This window comes from Myiozetetes cayanensis, unplaced genomic scaffold, assembly GCF_022539395.1.
Source record: "Myiozetetes cayanensis isolate MyiCay16 unplaced genomic scaffold, myiCay2020 scf1, whole genome shotgun sequence".
NCBI classification, from domain to species: Eukaryota; Metazoa; Chordata; class Aves; order Passeriformes; family Tyrannidae; genus Myiozetetes; species Myiozetetes cayanensis.
In genome coordinates this window covers 106275767-106302059 of record NW_026086604.1, presented here as the reverse complement: position 1 = coordinate 106302059, position 26293 = coordinate 106275767, and the positions used below count along the sequence as shown (strand labels likewise).

The window sequence follows — 26293 nt, the reverse complement described above, 5'->3', positions numbered from 1 at the left end:
TGCCAAGGTAAAGTCCATAAATATACATGGCAAAACTTGCATGTGACATGCTGGTACTGCTTCATTAGTCAGGACTGAATTAAACTAGTCAGAGCTCAGAGGCTGCAGCAACAACTTGGTATTTCACTGAGATTTTATGCATTCACGTATCAAACATGGAACAGCACATGTATAAATGTATGTGCCTAATCATATTAATGCTTCTTCAGCATACTGGTGTGCTACCCAGTGCTCTAGAACAGGCACCAAGTTCTCTCTGGAACTTTTTGTTCATAACTGAACAAAAGATGAATTGAATGGAAGATTTTTGTCTGGTTAGGGTTTGTTTTTTTTTTTTTTTTTTGCACTAGATCCAGAGAGATCCTACTTCTTTCCACTACTGTCATCCATCACGCAGTTAAATCTGCTGGCAAGTGGGAGTTCATTCATGCAACTGAGAGAAACTTTTGTTTTACTTCAAAGGAAATTTAAGTTCTATCCATTTTATCTATTCATACAGCCATCTGGTCTTTCACTCACTAACTCACATTAAAAGCTGAAAACTCTTGCCTTCCATCAGCATTTTTACCATTCTTGTTTTCCTCCCTTATAATGATGCTCATTGAAAAAACAGAGAAGTAACCTATAATCATGGCTTAATATAATTTTCTTATTGTCATCACAGGTTGCTCTGGCTCAGTTAAGACAGATTACAGTGACTGAGAGAAGGCACAGCTTTGTGAATATGGTCCCTGGGCTTGGAGACAACACTCCCTCCTCCAGGCTTCTTATGGTAACTCCGAAAGAGCCCTAATGTTTAAACACGGATCAGTTCCAGCACGGGCAGAAGCCAAAGCAATGCTTACAGTACATGCAACTGTGTAACACACAGCAGTAAAACACGCACATATGGCAAACTGGTCATCCTAACTGTTGTTTGGTTTTGTTTTAGCTTGGGTTTTTTTTTTTGGTTTTTGCTGTTGCTTTCCTGATTGCAAAAACCATTACACCCACGATTTAATCTCAGAGGACTGAAAGGTTCAAATAAGGTTACAGATTGCAAGGCAGAAAAAAGTGTCCACACGGAGACTTTCTCCCAAAGTCAGAGAGAGGGAGAACATGAAGCCTGGGTTCTCACCCTTTAACAAATGTTCTATTTTTTTTGATATTTCCTACTATTCCCTAATTTTACCTGAAAATAAGCTCATCTAAAGATGAAGGTTCAAAATCGTCAGCTGCAAACCAAAGCAGACAGTAAGATCTCAAACTTGCTAACAGCTATAATGGAATATTTTAGTGATTTTAACAGTGGAATACTGCCAAAAGCTATCCATAATCGCCAACGCTGAAGAAACCGAGTCAGTATTTACAGGTCCCCCCGCGATGGCTAGGAAAGCTAGCTCTGCACACGGGGGTCCTTCTAAGTGACAGCAGCAGCAGTTTACCTGCAAATAATTCAGAGGCACAATTTTGAAGCGATCCTTGACCTCCGGTACACAACTACACGCATCTGCCTCTTTCCTTCGAGGGGGCGGAAGGGACAAAAAGAGCGCAGGCAGCAGAGACCGGCGCAGCGCCTGCCCCCGAGCCAGCCGGCTGTGAAGGTCGAGGGGCCCGAGGAGGAGGAGCGGCTGCACCTTGCTCACCCACCCGTTTCGCTGCCCGGCGAACGCCGCAGGCCTCTCCCGCGCTCCGCGGCCGCCGGAGACCCCGCCGCCCCCCGCACCGCTCGCCCACCTGGGGGCGAGCGGGGGCAGAGGCGGCCGCGCCGGTTCCCGCGGCGCATCCCTGCCCGCGCCGCGCCCGCCCCGCATCGTTCCCGCCGCCCCCGCCGCGCACTCACCCCGCTCCGGGCCCCCCGGGCGGCGGGGCGCGGGCGGCGGCGCCCCCGCGGGCCGGGGGAGCCGCGCTGCCGGCGGCGGCCACCTCCGGGCTGCTTCCCCCCTCACGGCTCGCCCCCGGCCCGCGCCGCTGAGAGGCCGCGGCGTGCGGAGCGGGCAGAGCGCAGGGGCTGCAGTGGCTGGCCGGCTGCTGCTGCTTCTCCCTCCTCCTGCCGGCGCCTCATGTGCCCTCCTCCCGGGGCTCTCCGGCCGGGCCGCTGCCGCTCCAGCTCCCCGCTCTCCGGCGGCGCCCGGGGACCGCTGCGGAGCCCTCCCGCCGGGCGGCAGCACACGTGGGGCGGCTGCGGCCGCTTCTTCTCCACCTTTGCCGGGCGCGGGGCTGCTCGGGCCGCGCAGCCTCCTCCGGAGGCGGGGCGGTGCGGACACCTCGGGGGCTGCGGCGCCGCCCGCCGCCGGCGGGGCAGCAGGAAGGGGCGGGAGGCAGGGAATGCCGGCGGCGGCCACCTCGGCGGCCGCTGGCTCGGTAATCGCAGCACTCCCTTTCCCGCCCCCCGGAGGCCATTACCTCATTGCCCAGCCCCGCCGCGGAGGAGGGGCCGAGTGTCGCCCGGCAACCGGCCCCCTGCCGCTGGACGGGCCGGGCGAGAGCGGGGAAGGGGCATCTCCGCTGCGAGAGAGCTTTGTCGCTGTAGCGGACCCGCCCGAGGGGGCCGCGGGCAGCGCTGCCCGGCACTGCTCCTCCGGCTCCCGGGCCACGCCGAGCGACCTGGTCCCGTTGGGAAGGCGGAGGGGGCAAGAACGAATACAGGATATGTTAAACACCAGAAAATCAATCCCCCAATGAAAAGATTTATTATCATTGTCCCACATACAGAGAAAAGCTTCAGTCCAGTTTCTTCTTCACTGTTTTCGGTGGTGCCTGGCAACAGGACGAGGAGCAGTGGCCATAAACTAAAACACAAGAAGCTTCAATTCAACGTGAGGAAAAACTTTACGTTGAGTGTGGCAAAGCAGTGGAGCAGGCTGCGCAGGGAGGTTGTGGGGTCTCCCTCTCTGGAGACATTCAAAACCCACCTGGACGCGTTCCTGTGTCACCTGCTCGAGGTGACCCTGCCTTGGCAGGGGGGTTGGACTGGATGATCTCCAGAGGTCCCTTCCAACCCTAACAGTTCTGGGATTCTCTGATAAATCCAAAACCAAACCAAAACAAAAAAAAAACACAGAAGAAACCACAACTCTTTCTATCTGCAGCTCACAAAAATATATGCTGGAGGAGGGTTTGATTGTTTTTGTCTAACAGCAAGGGAAGAACAGAGTTGTGTTCAAGGTTACAGCTGGTAAGACAAAAAAAAATGTTGCAGTCGTGCTGGTGGTGACAGGATTCCGGAAGTGTGGAATAACCTCCAGCGAGTGTAAATGGATTCAGGGTTTGACCCTGAATAACCCACAAAAAGAAATGATCCAACCCTTCACAGATGCAAACAAAGAGAATGCCAGATGGAGATGCATGCTTTTAGGTGGCAGAAAAGAGAGGAGAAATGTTGCAAGGACAACAGAGGATTCGCAGGCAGGCGCCTGCTGAGCAGGCGTGTCTTTAGAACAAATCTCCTGCTAGTGACTAAGATGGGGCATGTGAGTCAACCTAAAAATTTCGTGCTGTTGCCAAAAGGAGTGGGGGCTGCTCTCCCCACTTCTCTGATGGAGGAGCCAGGCACTCCCGTTTTTCCCAGGGGCTGGCTGTGCTCCTTAGGGTTCCTCAGTGAGTGACTCAGTGTACTAACCTCACATAGAACTAACTGTATTTTTTGTCAGTTTTCTGTACAATTAATGAACTGATTCACCCTAAGATCACAGAAGTATCAGGAGTTAGCACAAAGGATGAATTGAAACCGTTAGACTGGGACCATCCTTTTGGTAACACTGCACTCTTAAATCATCTCAGTGTCACCTAAATTCTCCCTAAAATAGAAACTCCATGTTACTGCTAAAAAGTCTAACACCTCGGTATCATTAAAAAGTTTGGTGCCTTCCACTCCTCACCCTCAGTCCTCACCCTCACCCACCCGAGTCCTCCCTTTGTGCCTAGTCTTGTATACGTGTGAGCCTGGGGTTAGCCAGCAAGCAAGCTACATCAGGAGGCTTTAAAAAACGGTAGCTTTCTGATTAATCCTGGAACAGCTAATTGTGGAGTCAAGTCTGAGTGACAGGGGTTGCACAAGAGAGGAAATAACACTCCGAGGCTGCAAATGACTGATAGAATCTCGAAGCAGCAGCTGGGAATTTGTTATAATGTGTAACATAAGCCCAAGGTAGCAGTGAGAAGTAATGGTCTGTACAATGAAGGAGAAGTAGTTTTGATGAACAACAGTTTGCTCTGTGCTTTACACTGTAAATGACAAGCAGTGGGGGAAAAGCAAAGATAGGCTGGTAAGGGATTTAAAAAAAAAAAAAAAGAGAGCTTTCAGTTCCACAGAAACAGAGGAAGACACAGAACAGAGACACCTTGGATTCCAGCCCAGGAAGAAAAGCAAATGCTGAAAAAAAAAGAAAGAAGAAAGAATCTGCAGGCAGAGGGAAAACCAAGAAGTATAAAAGTGAATATCCACACAAACAATAGAGAGAAACAAGTCTGCATGATTATAGAGTTCTTATTGAGAAGAACCAATCGACCTGTCACATCTGTAAGAGACACTGATTTGAGAGGTACTGCTGAGACTAAAAAGAGTCTTGTTAGAGTGAGCAGAAGTCCTTCACGGTGGGAGAACTAGTAATCACATGCACTATTCATACGCAAACACAGTATGTAGAAGAGAGAAATTGGGGCTATGGGACTGTCAGCCCCTTGCATGGAAGGTGTGTGTCTGTGCACTGGTTGTATGATGTGGCAGCTGTTCTTTGTTGTTGCTGCCCCAAATCCTCCTGATGAAATTATCTTGTTGTGTGGTGCTATAGTGAACGTAAGCATATGCCATTGCATTCTTACCACCAGTTCAATTCCTCCACATAGTAATTCTGAAGGTAGGAATCGAGGCAGTAACCAGATACTTTCAAAAAGTTTCCCAGATTTCTCTGCTCTCTTTCCATTTTCATTATCTTCTCTGTTTCCTCTCTCTTCTTGATTATCACATGATATTATCATATTCATTCTCAATTTTGCTTCCCTGATTATATCTCTAGAAAAGACTTTTTATTTCTGCCCTGCTAAAACATAGGATTTTTCAAATGTACTTTTCAGTGAGCATGCTGTTATTTTTCTTGCATATTCCTTACTTGCTGTCCCTAGAACCTCCTTTATAGTCCCTGTAAAGCAATCAAAGAACACAATATTGCTTAAAAAGCATTTGAAACCAGTTTCAGAAATCTCTGTTTTGTTTGTCAGCTGAAGATCTCAATTGCAGCTATGATTGTGGGGATAGACAATTTTTATCTCAGAGAACAAACTAATTCCAACAGGCATTAAGAAATGTTCTGAGGGGAAAAAAAATCACTAACACATGCCCCATGACTGTGTTTCCAAATAGCTGTGCCGTGGATTTAAGAAGAAAGAAATTGTGTTGCTTCCTCTTTTTGTTCCCCCTGCTGGTACCTGATGTTACTGGCCTTATTTCTCACACTTTCATATCAGCACAGACTAAGTAATGCTGCAAGTTCTTCACAAGGATCTATGAAGTGTCTGCATAACGCTGCCTGTACAACATCTTTTCTTGTCTAAATGGTGTTTTTTATAAAGTTGTCATTGCTCTTACTTGAATATTAAAACACACACATTCTTGCAAGCTGAGTGACTGAGCACTTGAAAATTAAAAATGTGAGTAGTTTTGATTGATTTTTTTTCTGGGTTTATGTTTGGGGTTTTGGTTGTTTTTGGGGGGGTGTTTGTTTCTTTGTTTTGTTTTACAAGAACTTATGCAATGCTGCCTTTGCTGGAAGAACTGAATCAGCAGAAAAGCTTTTCTTGTGTCAGAGCTCTGTGCTTCCTTCAGTAAGCATCAGCCTGTACCAATGTCTTCCCCTTCTTCAGCTGCACCTCTGCTGGAAACGTCTTTCCTGTGAAGGAGTTGCATCTTTCAGGAGTAGTACCAGTTTATGGAATTGGTTTGCAGTGTTATTGCCATCGTAACCTAAGGAGAACAGACACATGTGATTTGAGAAAAAACACAAGGAAGATGAGAGGCTAAATAAAAGTGAAGTTTATGGACAAGCTAAAGTATATAAAGCATATACCTAAGCTGAGGAGACAAATAAAATCAAGATAAAAAGATCTTAAGGAGAAAACTCTTTAATAATTTCCTGCATAATGAATCATAAATAATAATTATGGCAAAAGAAGTATTATTCCAGAGCTTAGTTTGAAAAGAAAAACATAAAGAAAGCAAACAGTGACTCAGAGGATGGGGTTTTGCACATATTTGACATTAATGAAATGCAAGTTGGAATAAATAGTTTGTAAAGCTCAGATTAGCATTAGAAGTGAACTCAAGTACAAAAACAAAGAGGAAATTAAGATAGTGGGATAATGATAAATGTGCCAGGCATACATTTAGCAAGAAAAGGAAAAAAACCCATGTAATCAAGCAAAGCCAAATGAAAATTACAGTGTGGAATGATGATAATCCCTTCAAGACGTTGTGAATTCTAATCAGGATGCAAAAGATATCCTGAGTATACAGGCTGAATCTTCACAATATGCAACATAAAAGCCACTGCTTGCTGCTGAAACAGTGAGTCTGTATATGCAACAAAAAACCATGAATCTTGAGTCCAAGTTGATTGATGTATTTGAATAAAACGGGATTTCTCCTGACATGTTATATCTAGAACAGACAAAAGTCATTCAACCAGTACAGCACCTGCTTTACACATTATCTATTGCATTAGAATAAGCAATAGTTCGAACACTGAAACACAAATAAATAGTTTTACATAATCTCAAAATTACATAAGTGGCATGATAATTCCTGAAAAAAACTTAGATACTGACAAGGCTTATTCAGCCTTCCTGCATAAATAAAAAACAGTCATATATTTTGGAAGCCAGCAGGTAGGCTTAGGTATTGAGAATGCTGATAGTAGTGAACCTGGCAGCTGAAGAGTATCAGGTCTGTCAGCCAGGCTCACAAATCAGTATCGAAGCTACTGATACTCAGGAAGGTGATATGAGGAATGCCTGGCAGAAAGGGTGGTAATCCATTACAATTAACCCCATCTCATTAGCAGATAATACAAACAAACATACGAAAAGGAAGTTGTTTTTGATTGTGGTATCACATACAGAGCAGTTGCTGACTTCCCAGGGAAACCCAATGATTTGGGGAAGGTAAAAGTAGCTTGTAATATGCTAATCTTTAAAGGTATTAACTCAAGAGAATATTAAAAAATGCATCTCTTTCCAACCTTAGACATGTGTAAAGCAGAGAGACCACAATAGAGGAAGAGGCAACACAAGTATGGTATACATGCAGTACTGGTGACCTTACAAGCTGATCCAGTGAGGTGAGATTTGGAGCCCTGTTGCTGTAAAAGAAATCACTAGTAGTTTTTTGCCTCACCAGAGAAACAAACACATTGACAAGGCCTGTTTTGCCATAACATTTCCACAGGATAAAGATCAACTATTTGAGAAAAAAGAAAATTCTCAAACAGAAATCCCAGAAGCTATTGAAGAATTTGAAAAGTCATTGCTAATTCCAAATATCAGCAACATATGACAATGAAATGGTAACATTTGAATTTATTTAATGAATTTGAGAAGGACCAGTGAATACAGCAGTCTTTTACCAGAAAACCAAGGTGATTAAATCCTAACACGAGAACCCAAATGTTACCACAGAAGGGCAAAACTAAAGGAAAACAAAGTTCCACTTAAACAATAAAAGGACGTGCTAGTTTCAAGAGGATGTTGGAATATGAGAATAAAATGCACAAGAGAAAGATGTGCTCACCATTCTGTGAAAAAGGTCAAAGACCAGAAAAGTGGTCCTATGTACTTCCCAGGAATGACTGAACTGTCAAAGCAAATGGAACATTATTACATTATACTCGAGCAACTGAATCATCATACCCAGGATGCCGAAAATAGAAATTCTCCTGAGAATGGGGTCAGTCTGGAATAGAAACAAACACCATGTACTAAAAAGATGGGACAGAGCATGAGTAATCATGATATCTGAGAGAAAAGCTAGGACATGTGGCAAAATAAAACAGAACTGTATAGCATTTTCAACAGGTATTAGACCAGACTGAAGAAGAGATCTTACAAAACATGGAAACACACCTTAAAATTATAGGCTACTGGTCAGACTTTTAGGAACCAGGCAAAATGTCAGAGACTTACGTAGTACCCATTGAGAGGAGAGCAGTGAAGTGTTTAAGCATGCCTGAACTACGTGCTTGCAATCACAAGATCTGAGTTTACCTTAAATTAGATCATACATTTATTTGAGAACAAGAATTTGATTACATCTGGCTGTCCCGTGTAATAGCCAGGCAAAGAGCAAGGCCAAGTTTGCTGTACAGATTGCTAGGAGTATTGAAATGGTACAAACAGCAGAGAGAATATTTTGCATTCCATTCTTGAATGTTGAAAATATTCCCACAGAAAAGTTCACTGCAGTTGAGTACAATGCTTGAAGTCATGTTCGGTAACAGAATAAAGGAGTAACAGACTGAAACAGGAAGAAAAAGGCCTAAGATAAGAGTCTTATAAATACAGCCCTGATCTGTATTTAAATTTAGATTATTTTTGCAAGATAACTCTCGTACCTGAAGCGACTGACATGTTTGAAGAGAGAATTCCCCATGCTTACACCAAATCAAAGGGACAATTCTCCATCTGGAGTATATTGAAATTGTGCATCCAGATGGTAAGAAACACAGAAACATGTAATTAAAGGTGTATCAACAATAAAGAAGTGCCATAGTTCCTAATGAGAGGGATGGGAAAAAAAGGGGCATAAGTTAACATGTCTCCCTGTGCCTACCCTTATTATACTGAAATTTTTTTATCATGAAGATTTTCAACTTGAAAAGCTATAAATGTCTTGTTCAATTGTTACTAAACATTTGTTTAAGTGTGTGTCTCTCTCTGTATTGCTATTGCCAATATTACATGAAGATTTCAACAGACTTTATTGATATTCAAGTTCATACACTCTTACTCCCCCAAAATGGGATATTTACCCCATTTGCATAAGACCAATCCCTAACCTTGACTAATTGAACACAAAGCTCTCATAGAATAAAACACTAGAAATATGGAAGCAAAGACAGTAACTTGATAGTTTTTGTGGCTTAGTTTTGTCTTCTTGGACAGGGACAATGAAACTGACTTCTGTAAGACCTGGCACTGAACTATTGCCAGGACTCATGCGCAATTGAGCTAATATTCTATTCCTTCTTCTTTATATCAGTCACCCTTATCAGGGCCAAAGATAAAACGCACATTTTTCTAAAACCTAAATAAATCCCTCTTCAAAGCATACTTTTCTTGCACTTATTAAAAGAAACTAAGTGATGTCTACTTACGCATTCAGTTTATTTATATCTAGTCAGCTACTCATGGAAAGAAATAGAAAAATTACTTTGCTTGTGCACTTTCAAAGTTGTAGCTTCAGTGATAATTACAGGTTAACTCTGCAATTATTAAAACCTTATGCTGCAAAATGGGATTGAGCCCCAACTTTCTCAGCGTGTTGTCATAGGGGAAGTGCTCTAGTCCTGCTGTCAACTTTGTGGCCCCCCTCTGGACTTGCACCAAGAGTTCCATGTCCTTCTTATGTTTGGGACACCAGAACTGTATGTAGTACTCCAGGTGGGGTCTCACAAGAGAAGAGATGCAGAATCACCTCCCTTGCCCTGCTGGCCATGCTGCTTTTGATGCAGCCCAGGATAATGTTGGCTTTATGGCTGTGAGTGCACACCGCCAGCTCAGTTTTCCATTTTCCTCAACAGGGAGGGTTTGTTTTGATTTCCCACACACACACACCTTTTTCAGTATTAGAGAGAGGGTTTGGGTTTTTTCCCCCCTTTTTCAGTATTAGAGGGGTTTAAATTCATAATGAAATCTTTCCAACTGTGGGAGTAAAAACCTGACCATCTGTTATCATTCAGCCTAAAAGAAACATTGACTCCTTCCTGTAAGTATACTACTTCTTTTTTCAAATTGAGTTGAAACGGGTCAACGGGTTCAAACCTGTTAGGAGGTCAAAATAAACATGGGACAATGGGCAAAAGAGAATTCTTTACAGCTTGCTCTAGGACAGATCAAGTGTTGTTAAATGCTCTGTTAGAATTATAGAATGGTTTGTGCTGGGAAGGGGCCGTAAAGATCATTTAGTTCCAACCACCCGTCCAAGGGCAGGAACACCTGCCACTAGACCAGGTTGCTCCAAGTCTCATCCAACGCGACCTTGAGCACTCCCAGGGATGGGGCACCCACAGCGTCTCTGATCAACCTGTTCAAGTGCCTCACCACCCTCACAGTGAAGAATTTCTTCCTAATATCTAATATAAACCTACTCTTTTTTTTCAGTTTGAAGCCTTTCCCCCTTGTCTTGTTACAGTTACTGATGCTGCCCATGAGAAAAGGACACTTGACTTTTTCGAGAGCCTTACAAAACCAAAAGCAGACAACTAACTAACTAAACAAAAGAAAACCAGACCACCTTGGAATGGAAAATAAAGTGAAACCCCCTTTGACTGCTAAAACCAGAAGGTACTTGTTTCAAGGGCTAAATTTTGGCAGTTGTGTCCCTCAGTTAGGCACTTACAGAGCGCCACAGCAGGGCTGACGACGCTACCTGCTACAGAGCTTTCATAGAGGAGCCCCAGCCACCCAGGGCAGAAGCGGCGGGCAGAGCCTTCCCGAGGAACACCTCAGCCCCTGGAGCCCCTCACCCCAACATCCTGGAGCTCCCCCCGGGCCCGGCCCGGTGGTCCCGCCCTGACGTAGGCGCCTCCTGGCCCAATGGCGGCTCCGCTCTGCTTCCGGCGTCCGAGCCCGTCTCCTGGATACGGGCGCGGGGTGGCGACCATCTGAGCGCCGCGCGGGGGGAGCGGGGACGGGTCCCGGTGGGACCCGTCGGCGCGTTCCTGCTGGAATAGAAGGAAACAAATCCCCGCAATTCCCAGAGTCACGCCGCCTGCTGTGCCGGTGCCCCGCCCGCTGGGTTCGCTTTGTGGCGGGCAGGGACGGGCGTCCCGCCGGGACCCCGCCACCGGGGCATGGGAGACGCCGCGCCGGGGGCGGGGCTCCGCCGGTTCGGTTGATGGCGGCGGCGCGGCGATGATGCTGCCGCCGGGTCTGTCCCGCGCCGCATAAGTACGGCAGCCGCTCGCTCCTCTTCCCGCCGGGTCCGTCCCCCGCCGCACAGGTAAGGCTGTCGCTCCCTCTTCCCTCTTTCCCACCTTCCCGCGCGTGGACCGCGGCCGTTACCGGGCGGGGCGCGCGCCCAACGGCCCCGCCCCTCAGCGTCCTCTCGCTGCCCGCGGCCCGAGGGCGGCATCGAGCCGGGCGGGGCGGCGGTCCCACGGCTGAGGGGCTCCTCCTGTCGTTTTGTTCGATCTCACCGGACCTCGTGCCAAAGCAGGTGAACGAATCCCAGCTCCCTAAAGTGTGTCAGAGAAGTTGTGGGTGCCCCGTCCCTGGCAGTGTTCAAGGCCGGGCTGGATGGGGCTCTGAGCATCCTGGTCCGGTGGGAGGTGACCCTGCTCATGGGGAGGGGTTGGAACTAGATAGTTCTTTAGGGTCCCTTTCAACCCAAGCCATTCTATGATCTGATGATTCCATTACTGAAATTATGGCATAGCCATTACTCTCAAGCTTCAGGGATGCAAGAGCGGATGCTTCTCTCTTCCCTGTAGCCTCTTGAAGAGCAGCAAAAAGAGACCTTATTTGCAAGTATTGCCAGTCATGAGTTGGCAAGGAAAGCTTCCCTTTCCCATGTGTGAAGAAAGATAATGCGCAGGAGCCCCCAAATGCCAGGCAGGACTGTAGGAAAATTTGTTTCCCAAATCGATAACCCTAGACTTAAAGAACATTAAGCAGCGTTTCAAACACTGGGGAAAGACACACCCCTGTGCTTCTCAGGGCTTTTATCGTCTCTGACCCCTCCTCTTTGGGGACCTTCAAAGATGTCTGCAAAGACTTATCTTTTTCTCATACCAAGGAGAGAAGAAAACATCTAAAACTGTGTGTGGGAAAGATGCCTCTTCCAGGTAGGAAAGTCTTCCTAAGTGAAAGGGGCTATGGTCATCATGGACCGCAGCTTCCTCATGAGCGGAAGTGGAGAGGCAGGCACTGATCTCTGATCTATCTGATATAATAATCTCTGTATAATCCCTGCTTTTGAGCATTGGGAGTGAGTTACTATATATCAATGACTATTAAATTTGAATGCTTCCCCCATTTCCTCCTTTCTTTAAAGGTTTATTTGTTTATGAGACTAATACCATGTTTTCACTCTGTTACCTGTAAAGCATCCTAAAGTATGGAGAACTTCATTCTGTATGAGGAAATTGGAAGAGGAAATAAGACAGTTGTTTATAAAGGAAGAAGAAAGGGGACAATTAATTTTGTTGCCATTCTTTGCACTGATAAATGCAAAAGAACTGAAATAGCAAACTGGGTAAGTAATGTTTTTTTTCCTGCTAAATCTGGGAAAAGATACAGCCTACCAAAACCTTGTAGCACAGCTATTATAAAAGAAAAATACCATGTGCTTCTTTACGTGGAGTTAGTCATCATTTAGATCAACTTCTTAAGATATTTAACTCCTATACTTTAAATAGAGTCTTATTTTAATGTATTTATTTCTTCATCTGATTTTATTGTTTTCTAGATCACAAGCATAAGCCTATGTTTACAGTCTTACTGTTTTTATGATGTGTCAGAGAACTTGTAACAACAGTTACTTGCATTTAGTGGTTTGTTTTACTTTGCTATTAGTTGGGAAAACCCAGTGGCAATAGTATCTTCCAGTAAATAATAAATTTTTACTTAGCAAAAAGATATTATTGTTGATGAAAGAACACCATTTAAGATAATTCAATCCTGGTCTGTAAAACCTTGGCACAGTTTTAAATATATGATACTTTCTAGAAAATAAACTGTAACTGATACAGTTATACAGTTCAAATATTTTAATTTTTCAGTAGATAAGTTTTGTTCTGTGGTGGGTTAACCTTGGCTGGATGCCAGGTTCCCACCAAAGCCACTCTGTCACTCCCTTCTTCAACTGCACAGGGGAGAGAAAATATAATGAGAGGCTTGGGGGTTGAGGTAAGTTTTGAGAGAGATCACTCACCAGGTTACCCTCGCAGGGAAAACAGACTCAGTTTCGGGACATGAATTGAATTTGTTGCCAGAAGAGGATACTGAGAAATAAAACCAAATCTTAAAAATTTCTCCCCACGTCTCCCTTCTTCCTGGGCTCAACTTTACTCCCAGTTTTCTCTCCCTCTTCCTCTGCCAGCGACACAGGGAGATGAGGAATGGAGGTTAGATGAACATACCACTCAAGCAATAAAACAGGCTTCTGTAGAGATTAGGTCATGAATGGTATAATAGAAATATAGATCTCCAGGGGCTCTGGAATGATTGTCCTTGGCTGATAAGATTAAGAATGATGGAAAATTTTCTTTTTTCTTCCTCTTGCTGTATTGTCTCTCATTTATATTCTTTTTGAAAAAAACACCCAGGAGTGCAGGTTTGACTCTGATTTCTGATTTCCAGTTTGTTATTGTTTTAGTGATGCAGGAAGGTTAAATAATATTTATAATTTTGGGGTGGAGAAGTTCCTAAATTTTTTTCTATAAACAGGTGAGTTGGGCAGGATCTGTGAGGAAAGTTATCTTTTCTCAGCATACATGTAAAACTAAAATATTTGAAGAGTAATATTAGTGCATTGGAAAAGGCAAGAGAACAAGTATTTCATCTAGGGTAAAGGTGTATTGTTTCTTGCTGCCCTACCTTAAGTCCATATAAATATATATATATTTATTTCTCCCACCCCCAGTTAAGTATGTTAAAACCTTTGTTCTAGGTTCGTCTGACTCATGAAATCAGACACAAGAATATAGTAACATTCTATGAATGGTATGAAACCAGCAACCATCTCTGGGTTGTAGTGGAACTATGCACAGGTAAGATAAGCTCAAAAGGTAAAAATTTATAAATGCATATTTGTAAGAGAGTTCATCTAGCAGTTTCTCTACAACAGATGGTTAGATCTTTGAAAAAGCATGATTATCTGATTAGTAGCTTGAGAAGCTTTTTATATATAAAAATGGTTTTGGTCTTGGAAACAGTTTTAGAAATCAACTGAAATAATTTCTCCTCTCCTTCACTGTATGCATCTGTTAAACGTTAGTTGATGTGGCGTAATGTTGGTTTTTAAGAGCTGAAGAGATACAGCTAATGAGGGGAACATAAAAACAAATTATGGTTAGTTGAAGGGTAGTTAAGTAATAACTTGGAAAGTTTTCTAAGTACTGGCAGCTTTGGCATTCTCTTTTAAAAGACAGCAAGGAGGAAATTGAGCTATAATGTACAAATGAACTTAATGTTGTTCAAGTTAATTTTTAATCAAAGGGCAATTTATCAGCTGAAGTAAATTATTTAAATTTTCTTCCTATTCAGTGCAGGTGTTTTGACTTCGATGTTAAAATGTTAATTGGGGAGCTCTGAGAACCCAAAACTGCATTAAGTGATTCACTGAGTTTTGATAGGTTCTTATCAATCTATTAAAGGAATCTTTTAAAGCTTTCTCTAATTCTAATGACTGCATATTTTAAATTCCTGATAGTGTTCTTTACTCCACATGGAGAGAAAAAAGAAAGCCAATAGGCAAGTGATGCATGTTAAGATTTTTGGCATCTTGAGTTTGTTTAATAGTAAAAGTCCTCATTAGACATAGCCTTTTTATCTATCCAGAATTCTGTTTGAAAAATTCCTGAAGAAGAGAACCTACAAGTTCTGGGAAAAAAAATCATTCTTTCAGTGACTAAAACTGAAGTTAATAACGCATTAGAAGGTTTTGATCTCTTTGCTTAGTCCAACTTAGGGGCACATTTATTAGACTGGCATACTTTTATTCTTGCAATATTGCAGTTTGCTGCAAGGAGAGTATCTTGAAGCAGCCTTACTTATACATAGAATATGAGATAGATTTCTTATTAATTTTGCCTAGATTGAAAGCTGCTTTTGAAATATGTAAGATCTCTCTCCTTTGTCTCAAGCTGATAAAGTGAATTTCTGTTATCAGATGCAGAATCCTTCTGTGTTGCCAGTTCTACTTTTTTTTTTCCTTTGTGTATTTGACTATATTATGGAATTTTTCTATATAGAGTCCTCTAAATTACATTATAAGAAACAGTTATTAAGCATGTTTGAAAATTCTTTACTATAGCTATGTAATATGGGTGTGTTTTTAAAGGAATGACTGATTTACTAAGCAGCCTAAAAAAGCTTGGAAATAAAATAATTTTAAGATTCAGAAGCGTTGAATAATTTGAAAAATTCTGCAATGGCGTACCTGTTAGTCTTTGTATTCTTTGAAAAAAATAACTGATCAAAGGGAAAAAAGTTCAGGAGAATCTTTGTGATTTGGAATGAAACATCTAGTATCCTTTTCTATTAATAAGTTTCCTAGGCCCTGTTTCATTCAGGGACTTAAACTGGTGTTTTGTTTTGTTTTGTTTTAATCTACGTGATTTGGGTAAGATATAAATAACAGACAACCCAGAAAACTGATAGATAATTTAGGAAATGCAAACTGTCATCTCAGGGGAACAGATTTGGTGCAGGATTAGTAAAGAAATAAATGAGGCTGAGAAAAGGGATTTTAGGGGAGATGTTTTGTGGAATTTAGGATAGAAAACTGGGACAGGAAGGAAGAGAAAGACTGAGCAATGAGCTTGTGGGAAATTAGATTAGAAGAAGTCCAAGTCCTATGAACAGCTAGGGTGGGAATGACTCAAATTGGCTGAGTCTGACACATACCTGAGAATCCATGGAATGTGAGGAAGCAGGTGATGGGGAAGAATAAAGATTTTTGCAAGGACTCTTCTGAAAGAAACAGGAACAATCAGTGGGGAAAAGCATGGACTGTGAAGACAAGTGAAGAACACAGGTGATAAAGGAGGATAAATGTGAGGGTTATTTGGAAGGTTTTGTAAGTGTAATCTGATCACAAAACAAAGGAAGGACTGGTTGGAACTTAATGGAGAAGGACAGTAGTAATTTTGGAAGGAGAGAGAAGTCATATTAGGATAAGAAATCCATAGAGCTATGAGAGTTTTTTTCTGGGCAGTCACTGCTTATTCTTACAGGGATGTACAGGGCAGACAGCTGGGATTTGTGGGAGAAACCTGGAAAGCAAAATTTTAGTCCTGGATATTTTTTTAATTAATTTCTCTAAAAGTAAAGGAAAAAAAAAGAAAAATAGGAGAAAGGATTAAAATTAACAAAGTGAGGCACATGAGTCAAGAGGAACTCACTGTGTAGAAACACTGTGTGTGAAGAAGAAACAAAATAAGTTATCTGTTGGATGTTGTTGACCTTGGGACCTCAAACTGTAACAGTTTCACTATTTCTGTTGTCTCTGAATTCAGTGGAAAATTGTCTGCTATTATCTTTAGCAATTGTTCACAGAGGTTGATAGCCTATTCTTGGTATTATTTATTCTTTTAACTTAGGCAGCAGGAATCTGGTTAAGGAATTTGAATAAATGCATTTGGTTTACATATAAAGAAATTACATTGTGAAGTGACACAGTTCCTGAATTTCTTTTTTTCCACTTTGGATTCCTTTGTAAAACAAATCAATTCAAGTAATTTTGAAGTTGTGCACTCAGTTTCATTTCATTCAAAATTAAGATTTTTGTCACAGTGTTGAAAACAGATTTTTTTCTGTACATCTTAGATCTTATAACTAGTAGATAATATAAAAAATATTTTAAATATCTACTGATAATGGATTTCGATTGACATCTTTTGAAGAAGCTCATGTAATGTCCTTTGGAATTACTTGTATGACATCTTCTTTATATGCAGTTACTGACTATGTGTAAATGTATTTCAGGTGGTTCTCTAGAATCTGTCATTGCTCAAGATGAACATCTACCTGAAGATGTAGTGAGAGAATTTGGTGTTGAGTTGATTACTGGTTTATACCATATTCATAAGCTTGGAATTATCTTTTGTGAGCTGACACCTGGAAAGGTAAGGAAGAGTGTTATCTATAGGGAACACTGAATGTGACTTTGCATGCCATCAGCATTTATTTTATTACTTGTGTTCTGTTTTTTGGAAGAGGTTTACCTCAGACTAGAGGCCAGTTGAGCTTTATAATATATGTGAAGACAATCAGAGTCAAGTCTATAGCTTAAATATTTTATGATCTAATTGATTCTTTCCCTATTGTGTATCTGATACAATGTGATAGATTATTTTTGATTTGCTGTACTGGTTTAATTAATAAAGGGTTTTAGTTCTCTGTCATTAGACATAGAATAGATTCATGATTATTCTATCATGCTGCAGAATATTTTGCAGTCATAGAAAATGCTAATGGAGGAGTAAAGTTAATTAAACTTTCTTTGTTAATAACCTCTATTGTTTCCAGATGCCATGTAAATTATCATCTTATTCTTGCATAAAAATAAAAATCTCTATGTACTTTCTCATTTTGTGTTTGTGTGTGTAATTTATGCAGAGGTTTCCAAAGTCCATGTTTAATTCATGTAGTCACTGGAATATGACTGTAATTAAAAATTCTTCCTTAACAGTAATTGGTTTTGATCTTGATCTATTAGGGATCAAGTTGCCATTCTTCTGTGAATTCTTCCACAGTTCTACTCAGTTCATGTCATTTATGGGTCCAAAAGAAATAAAAAAAAATATGAATAAAGCATAATGGAGATGATTTTGTAGTCTTCCAAAGAAGAATGTTGCTGTAAAGGACTCATTTGAACAGAAAGTAGAGTGCTAAAGTTAAGGTTGCTTCTGTGCCCCACTCCCTGCTTCTGACTGAATGGGCTATTTCTCCAAACAAAGTTTTTGGAATTATGAAGTTTTTAATTGTAAGAACAAGTAGTGGCTGCCCAGAGAAAACTCTCATCATCACTGGACAAAATCTGTGGGATTTTCTGCCAAATAAAATTAGAAAAATTCACTTTTTTTTTTCCTCAAAGGAAGCCGTGTTTGCTTTCACTCTACTTTCATCTTCTTATACGGTTTTACTCTACTTTTACTTTCTGTTCTCTAGTAACATCATTTTTTATTTAGATTTAATAATGAGTAAACAAAAGTGCACACTGAAGCTCTTAAGAGTTCTATTGTGATACTTTTGGTTGTAAGAAAAAAATCAGTATTGACGATACTTAAAAAAACTTCTCAGTGTTTTTGATTATAGTGATCATTTCTATGTACTTAAATGGTTTCAGATTATGATTTTTTTAAATAAATTATTTTATGCTTTGTGTTGGAAATTTCAGCAATCATCAGTTTTAGTACATCATACTAGTGTGTTGGATTTTGTTTATTCTTCTAGATTCTACTGGAAGGGTCTGGCACTTTGAAATTCAGTAGTTTTTGCTTGGCTAAAGTGGATGGTGAAAACTCGGAAGAATTTTTTGCTTTAGTTGGAAATGAAGAAGGTGAAGATGTTAGTGAAAGTACTCCGCAAGGATACTTGAAAAACAGATTTCAAGGTACAATATTTTTATTGGCCAAAAGTAACCTTTACCAGAGAGGCAAAATGAAAGTTGGAAAAGAACTTAGTTTCAAGTAGTTTGGAGAGAAGACCTTGAAATAAAATAGTTGTTTAGCATTTTTTTGGCGCTTTCTAAATTTCTGAAGACTCACAGAGTCACAGAATGGTAAGGTTGGAAGAGGAACCACAATGGGTCATCTGGTCCAACCTTCCTTCTCAAGCAGTGTCATCCTAGAGCACATGGCAGAGGATTGCATCCAGATGGTTCTTAAATATCTCCAGCGAGGGAGACTCCCAGCCTCTCTGGGCAGACTGTTCTGGTGCTCGGTTACCTGCACATAAGGAAGTTCTTCCTCATATTCAGATGGAACTTCCTGTGCATCAGTTTCTACCTGTTGCCTCTTGTCCTATTGCTTGGCACCACTGAGAAGAGCCTGGCTCCATCCTCTTGGCTCCCCCCCTTTAGTCAGTCATCTCTCCTGTGGCTGAACAGCCCCAGCTCCCTCAGACTTTGCTCAGAAGAGAGATGCTCCAGTCCCCCAGTCGTCTTTGTAGCCCTCCACTGGACTCGCACCAGGAGCTCCGTGTGTCTCTTGTACTGAGGAGACCAGAACTGGGCACAGCACTCCAGATGTGGCCTCACTAGGGCTGAGTAGAGGGGCAGGATCGCCTTGCTAAAATGGAATAATTTATTCTGTAGTGTTAGTTTTTGTGAGGATTAATGTGTTTCCCAGTGTCTTTGCAATGGGAAAGCATGTTCAGTATATTTTCTGTAAGCGGAATTAACATATCCTGCATTATGGGAATTTTTTAAATAAGGTCAAACCCAAAATTTAGCTCTTAAGTAAGATTGTTCAGAGAGATCATAACTTACAGATGGAACAACACCTGTGAGTGAGTAGAAAGAAAAGAAACTATCTACAAGTGTATGGTAATAATTCTCTGTTTGATAAAAACAGTTTAACTAAGAGCTGGGAAATAATATGCTTCTGTCTGTCATAAAATGTATGACATACTAACAATTCCTGACTTCAGGTTTTCTTTTGCATTGAAGCTCATATGTAGGTGATTATAGACTGTATCACACTTTTAGAACAAACTTCCAACATAGCATACCTGGAGATGATTAATTTTAAATCGTTTTTTATACCTTTACATGAAATAACAACACTACAGTTTATTATATAATCCTTTTGTCTTGAACGTATTTTTGTTCTTTTATAAACTGCTCTCGATTTTTTTCTTTGTAGGGAAAAAAAAAGGGAGCAAAATTTCAAGAATTAAAAAAAACTCCCAAACCCCAAAATAACAAACCCCAAACTGAGTATATGAATGAGATCTGAAGTGTTTCAATGTAATTAGTTAATTCAAAGTATTAATTCTTGGTATGGATTTGCTAAGGAGGCTAAATTTTAATTTGCTATTTGATGAAAATTACAGACAATCACTTAAGCTTTAGAAGTTCAGAGTTCAAACTGGAAGTGGCTTGCCTTACCAAAGAAATTGTATTTCTGGTGTTAAGTTGATATAAGACAGTGTATTAAAAAAAAAAAAAAGGAGTTCAAAGGAAGTATCAGAATCACGTATTTACTATTTTTTGTGCTCCTGTTATAAAGTAGTAATTGGAGAGTGAAGAAATAACTGATATTGAAAGTATGATAAAGAAAAATGATTTAGAATTAATCCTGTTTTGTCTCAGGAAAATTTGAACTATGGAATTATTTATGGAGTTTTAAAAAGCCTTTGCTGCAGATACTCTGTGTAAGGTCTGGGACTAAATTCCATTAAGTTAGTATTAAATGTTTACACAAGTACAACACAGAACTATTGCTTTTTTCATTGGAGAGTGCACTGGTGTACTTTCATTGCCCTTTTTGATGCAAATGGTACAAGTGACTTGTAGTTTGAGGTCAACTGTTTGGCTACCTCTGAGAATGATAATTTCATTTCAAAGTATGAGGCAGTTAATGTTCTTCAGTTTCAATAGGCAGATCCATGCAAATGCAGTAGACTGCAAATACTATGTCATTTTTTCATTGAATAAGAAAAAAATCAGAAACTTATTTTTAATCTTCTGAATCATGTATTAGTCCTTACTTGGAGCATCTCACAGACCTCTATTTCCAAGAGAGTGATATGGCGTATCAGGTACTGTTATTGGAAACAATGGAATTCTTGATATTTTATGAGAACAGAGAAAGTTCTCTAAATACTTTGCTACCTCCTTCTGAAAGTCCACACTGGGAATAGCGAGACCAAGATCAGAACTTTATTCAGGAAGAAATACAAATCTAATCTCTTTCCTGTTGCTTTTTAGAACAGCTGTTTTGATATGTATGGTAATGACCTTTTGTCACTTAAAAAAATAAAACCCAAGAACAAAAGAATCCAAAATAAACTTTTTAAAGGACTATGGAATGGACACTTCTTCTGAGCTTGTGTAATTTTTTCAGAGATTTTTGAGTACTGTAGAAATAAAAACTATATATTTTTTTTATGTTTCAAGACAAAAGGGATTTGTGAATAAGATGTTATCATTTGTGATGTTTTCAAAGTGTTTCAGTGTGAAAATAGCTATAACTATTTAGATTAGTTGGCTAGCTGCCTTGTTTTTTGTAACAAAACCTAAGTTCACGAAGGTTTATGTCTTTGGGTGGCTTTTAAAAAAGGTCCCAAACCTGATGCAACATAATGGTTTCCATTGCTTATATGCGAATGATGTTGGTTTACTATTCTACTCAATTTACTTGGTCCTGGAAGCTTTAGAGCATATCAAAACATTCCTTGCATTAATCACTGGGTTTGAAAGTGTAGCACAAGACAGCTTGGTTAATAGAAGTGAAATGAGCAACAAAATAGCATCTATAATCCTACATAATCCAGTTAAAGTATAGGAAAGAAGTTCCTTTGAAACTACTTACATTTGGTATTTCAGTTTTCTTATACTAAGTGAAGATAATCTCTAACTCGCTGAAGTCTGGAGACAAAGTTTAAAGTGTTGAACAGGATAAATGCTGAATGAATAATCAAAGTGCATTATACATACTGTATTTTGTAGGCTCTCCATTATACACAGCTCCAGAAGCAATAAAGGGAGATGACTTCTGCAAAGCCAGTGATCTGTGGTCCTTGGGATGTTTACTTTATGAAATGTTCTCAGGTTGTAAGTTTATGTATCTACTTACTATCTGTGATAATGGAAACATAGGTCGTGATCCCAGAGTAAATTGTTGTTAACTCTCTAGGGAAGTTAAGACATAGAAAAACTTCAGACAGGTTTTAAAGTTTGAAGAATGTGCTAACTGTGCTTAAAAGATAAAACTAGTTCTTTATCAAATAATCAAGTAAAGTAATACTGTTAAGTTGTCCTGTTGACTGTGATCTAAATACAATGACACTAACCAACATGTATGGTTTAAATCCTGTGATTTAAAATTATAGCAGTCCTTGAATTCTGATAGTATAATGTTTTTAATCTCCTCAGGATTGAACTCTGGGTGCATTATTTCAAGCTTTGAAAGAGAAAATGGTTTCACTATTATAAAACTAGAGCAAATTGTTTTCCTGCAGATAAAGTGCCCAGTTGGTGCAGCTGAAAGGAAAGCTTCATCACAAAAGAGAATTGCTCTGCAACCTTCTTAAATCCTAAACAATATGCTTATCTGTTGGATCAACACAGTAACACAGATATTGAGATTTCTGCCTAGGCCTCTTCCTATTTTATCATTGCTGATTCATGCGGGGCTATCATGGTGATCTCCATCAAACCATCTTTGGTGCCTCTTCTGTCCGTGGTTTCTTGTGCTGTTCATGATACAAGAATTTAATTCAAGGTTTTGGATATAAATCGACAACAGAACTTGATAAATAGTACTCAGGCTGAAGGTGTTTATTTCTTTGGATGTTTTCTTAGGAAAACTTATGATATGTCATGAGCTTATGATATATCATTCACCTGACAGTCATTTTGAAGTTTGCCTAACCTGTGAAATACATTTCTCTTTGTTTGTAGGAAAACCGCCATTCTTCTCAGAAAACTTTTCTGAGTTAATTGAAAAGATTTTATGTGAAGATCCATTGCCACCTAAACCAGAGGGTGAGGTTCTGTTATTCTTTAATGAATCAAATCAGAGTAATAATTACAAAGTTTGAGAGTTTTTTGCACTATTTCTTCTGAGGCTGTTTGCAGTAATCAGTTAGTTGTTTAAAGTGAATATTAGCAGTGCCTTCCTTTCATAAGAACTTTTTCCTTGTTAATGATGAATTTTTGTTTCTCCTTTGATAGACAGACATATAATTTAGTTGTTAACACTAAATATACCTACTGGTATGGAATTTTTGATCTTGGTCATTCTGGTCATCAGTGTTCTTCACAGAGACCCTTAAATATTAGTGGCTCTTTTCAGGTCATAGTAAGGTACTTGAAAATGGTAACCTGCAGAATTTAAACTATTGTAATTTTTTTGAATTCTAGGAGAGATTTTTCTTTTCAAAGTGGGTGAAGTGCTTTTCTCAATTCTGCACTCTCAGAAATAGAGTTTTTTCTCAGTAAAATAAGAATTTTGGAAACCTCTTTTGTACAATGTGGTGCAATGATGGTCCTCTTAAAATCATTATTGTTGGAGGAAACTTAATATCAGTTTAAGCAGATCTTAACTCCACTTTATTTCTTTCTAATGGCTATGTGATAATTGGAGGGTGCTTTTGTTTTTAAGTTACAATTTTAACTAGTTTAATGACCAAGAATTGGTGGTTTTGTTTGTTTTGGTTTTGGTTTGTTTTGTGGTGTTTTTTTTTTTGAGGATCCTTTGAAATACGAGTGTATATTTAAAATTCTTTATACGTTTAGATTTTTTTCAGATGAGATTGCTATTAAGAACATTTTTAGCATGATCTGTAGATAATTGTTTGGTCTACATTTGGTGACAGTTTTGGTGCCTGTTGCTGATCTTCTCGAGTGCTTCTGTTTACAGGTTCTGCTTTTCACAAGCCTTCTGCTGAGTTCCTCAGTTTGCTTGATGGGTTACTTCAAAAGGATCCTCAGAAAAGGTAAACTGTCTAATCCATGACAGTTGTTTATGTAGTCACTTCTGGAGAAAATAATTACTATGATACTATATGTATAGTATTTTGTAGATGAAAAAGAATGCAAAAAATTTAATCCCTCATATAGAAGAATGAACTGTGCTTTTTGTTATATGAATATATACAGAATTAATGTATTCATTAAGTGTGTCTTTGTATTTTTATAACTGGTGCTAAATAGATAACTGTAACAGAATGATAGGCAATTTAGAATTGGATGGCTTTGCTTTTCCAGAGCAATGGGAACATTTATTTTATCAGACTTTGATTTATAGGTGATACAGTTACATTGTTAAACAATTTAGGACTGTAATTTACAGAGTAGTTCAGATAATTTATGTGAGGGACTGACTATGCAGTTTCCTTCATTTTTATTCTCATACCTCTGTTGTGTGAATTATCCATTCTGATTCGAGGTAAAAAGTTCGTCCTGTAAGAAAAGTTTATTGTCCAAATAAAAGCAAACAACAGGATTAATTGCTCTGTAGTGTCACTGGGTTAAAAATCAGTCTGGTATGGTTCTGTGGAGCTGTACTTTGCCACTGCTTTTTCAGTTTATTTGTTGCTTTTCAAAAGGCTGAATTGGACAGACCTATTGCAGCATCCGTTCTGGAAAGGATCCCTTAGCCATTGTGGTGGTGGTTCTGCAGACAGACAGGGCACAAGCTCAAGGTACCATATGTTTGAGAAAGATTTCTTTTGTAAGAAATACAAGCAAAGATAAAAAAAAATTTATTACATTTGTAAATTTTATAATTTTTGAAAATTTGCTTAGAATTTTCATTTATTAATGACCGGAGTTTTACACTATTCAGTGGACAGGTTTGGATGTTTAGGAATGATATTGTCCTATTAGTGTATTACATTGTCCACTCACTTACAACAGACTCCTTCCTTGTGGCTACAGAATGTGTTAAAACACACTTCTGAACTAACTGTGGTCAATTTTACTTATTTGTTTATATATTATATAACATTGTTGTTTGACTTGCAATTTCTATTTTAAAAGCTTTAGTGGAATGGGTCAGTTTTATCTCTAGTGATTTTTGGTTGGTTGGTTGGTTTTGTGCATTAGGCTTAGAACGTCACAAAGCCTATCAGTACAGCATCTTAGAGCTGTGGTTGAGCTTTATAATCTTGCAGATGCAGCTGACCCATATTCTTTGCTTATGACATAAAACATTAATCTAATAGTTGGGGTTTTTTTCTAAATTTGTAGTACTCTACACTACTATATATATATATATGCAGAAATACCCAAACCTTTTGTGCAAATGGTTTCTACGTATTAAAAAATTCAGCTTCTTCAAAACTCCTGTTACCTTACTGGTTTATTTGTTTTGAATTTTGAATTAGGATATTTATTGTTGACTTTAGAGTTACGTTGTTCTAAATATTTGAAAGATATGTTCTAGTCTAGTGAACTAATGTGAAAGTACTTTTATTTTAGAATGTTGAATGTTTTCATGTTATATCTCCTTTAAAATTTTCTCTCATGTTGTTTAATACCTATTTCTGATACCAGTGCTGCAATGTTTTTGCAATTATCATTTATTCTAGTTTGAGATACAGTTCTTTGTCTTTTAATTTTATTACTGCTTTTACCTGCAAGACGTAGAAGTTAATATTTACAGTTTATACCACAAAGTAAGAATTTATTCATGGTTTTAGCAAGACCTCCATCTCAGTGTTCACTTTTGAGGAATTTTCAGAGAATCAGAAGAATCTTAATCTCCTATGAAATATTGGGCTATTTGACCTTACTCTTGAGGGTTTTCTAGTGCCTCTGACATATTTGCTGATATGTGCACTAATGGACAATTATGACAAATGTAGAACATTGGCCTGACATGCTAAAGAAGCTCAATACTTTTTCTTTTCCAACTGTAAGGCTCGTGTATCTATTTTCTTTACAATGCAGATTTGATTAATATTTGATATCCTGGACAACCTTCAGGAAACTTATATAGCTCAGGTCCTTTTGAATAATAGAGGGGCAGGCTAAAAAAAACTCAAACAACCACAGTCAATAAACTTGCAATTAAGTGGGACATGTAAATCATTACACAACAAAAACAAACCTAAAAAAACCCAGATCTTAAAAAAACCCCACAAAACAACAAATCAAAACAACCCACCAAAGAAGTAGTTTCAATCTAGGCTAACGACTTCATTGTTAGAGGTAGGTTTGTTATGACTTTTTCCTGTGAAGATTGAATGATCTGTAATGCTTTTAGTACTTCTTGACAGCTCTTTTATTATGGGGCAATAGTTTAACTTTTCTACTGTCTTCCATGTAAGTTCTAGTGGGACAGAATTTTTAATATTCTCCTACTCATTTGCTGTAAACTTGTTTGTCATCATTGCCAATACTGCTATAAAAAGTATATGTAACATATTAAATTAGTATGTTTTAGAGAATGACAGCTAAATTTTATTCTAACAATTGCAAAAAAACCGCTATATAATCCCTCTTTTTTTAAATCTGTAATTACTATTTTCTATTAAGCAGCAATGAGGACACAGAGTCATCAGTGTCTTGGAGTACCAAAGAGCCAGTGGATACTCATAAAAGTCTAGACAACCTGTCATCCTCAAAAGCAGATCCTAAACTACCAAACAGTTCTTTCAACATAGGTAATATTGTTCATTATGTTATTTTTCACTCATTTTTATC

General features: G+C 39.4%; 2 protein-coding genes across 7 annotated transcripts in view; one reads left to right on the top strand and one right to left on the bottom strand.

The window, feature by feature from the left end:
* TRAK1 (trafficking kinesin protein 1) overlaps window positions 1-1963 on the bottom strand; it is a 130262-nt gene extending 128299 nt beyond the window's left edge. The window contains exon 1 of the mRNA XM_050307574.1: window positions 1823-1963. The gene's annotated coding sequence lies outside the window, so the exon portion shown is untranslated. The remainder of the gene's footprint in view (window positions 1-1822) is intronic.
* Window positions 1964-11084: 9121 nt separating this feature from the next.
* Window positions 11085-26293, top strand: part of ULK4 (unc-51 like kinase 4) — a 217193-nt gene continuing 201984 nt past the window's right edge. For 3 of the 6 annotated variants that reach the window (XR_007627722.1, XM_050306773.1, XM_050306744.1), the window contains exons 1-10: window positions 11085-11191; window positions 12297-12445; window positions 13862-13961; window positions 16900-17039; window positions 18370-18529; window positions 21590-21691; window positions 22544-22627; window positions 23505-23580; window positions 24193-24288; window positions 26126-26253. Coding sequence is in view for 5 of the 6 variants with exons in the window: in XM_050306773.1 (XP_050162730.1) it covers window positions 12308-12445; window positions 13862-13961; window positions 16900-17039; window positions 18370-18529; window positions 21590-21691; window positions 22544-22627; window positions 23505-23580; window positions 24193-24288; window positions 26126-26253 (1024 nt within the window). In the remaining variant the exon portion in view is untranslated. Of the gene's footprint in view, window positions 11192-11337; window positions 11408-12296; window positions 12446-13861; window positions 13962-16899; window positions 17040-18369; window positions 18530-21589; window positions 21692-22543; window positions 22628-23504; window positions 23581-24192; window positions 24289-26125; window positions 26254-26293 lie in introns of those variants that run through there. The other 3 variants (XM_050306783.1, XM_050306762.1, XM_050306754.1) reach the window with 2 other exon arrangements.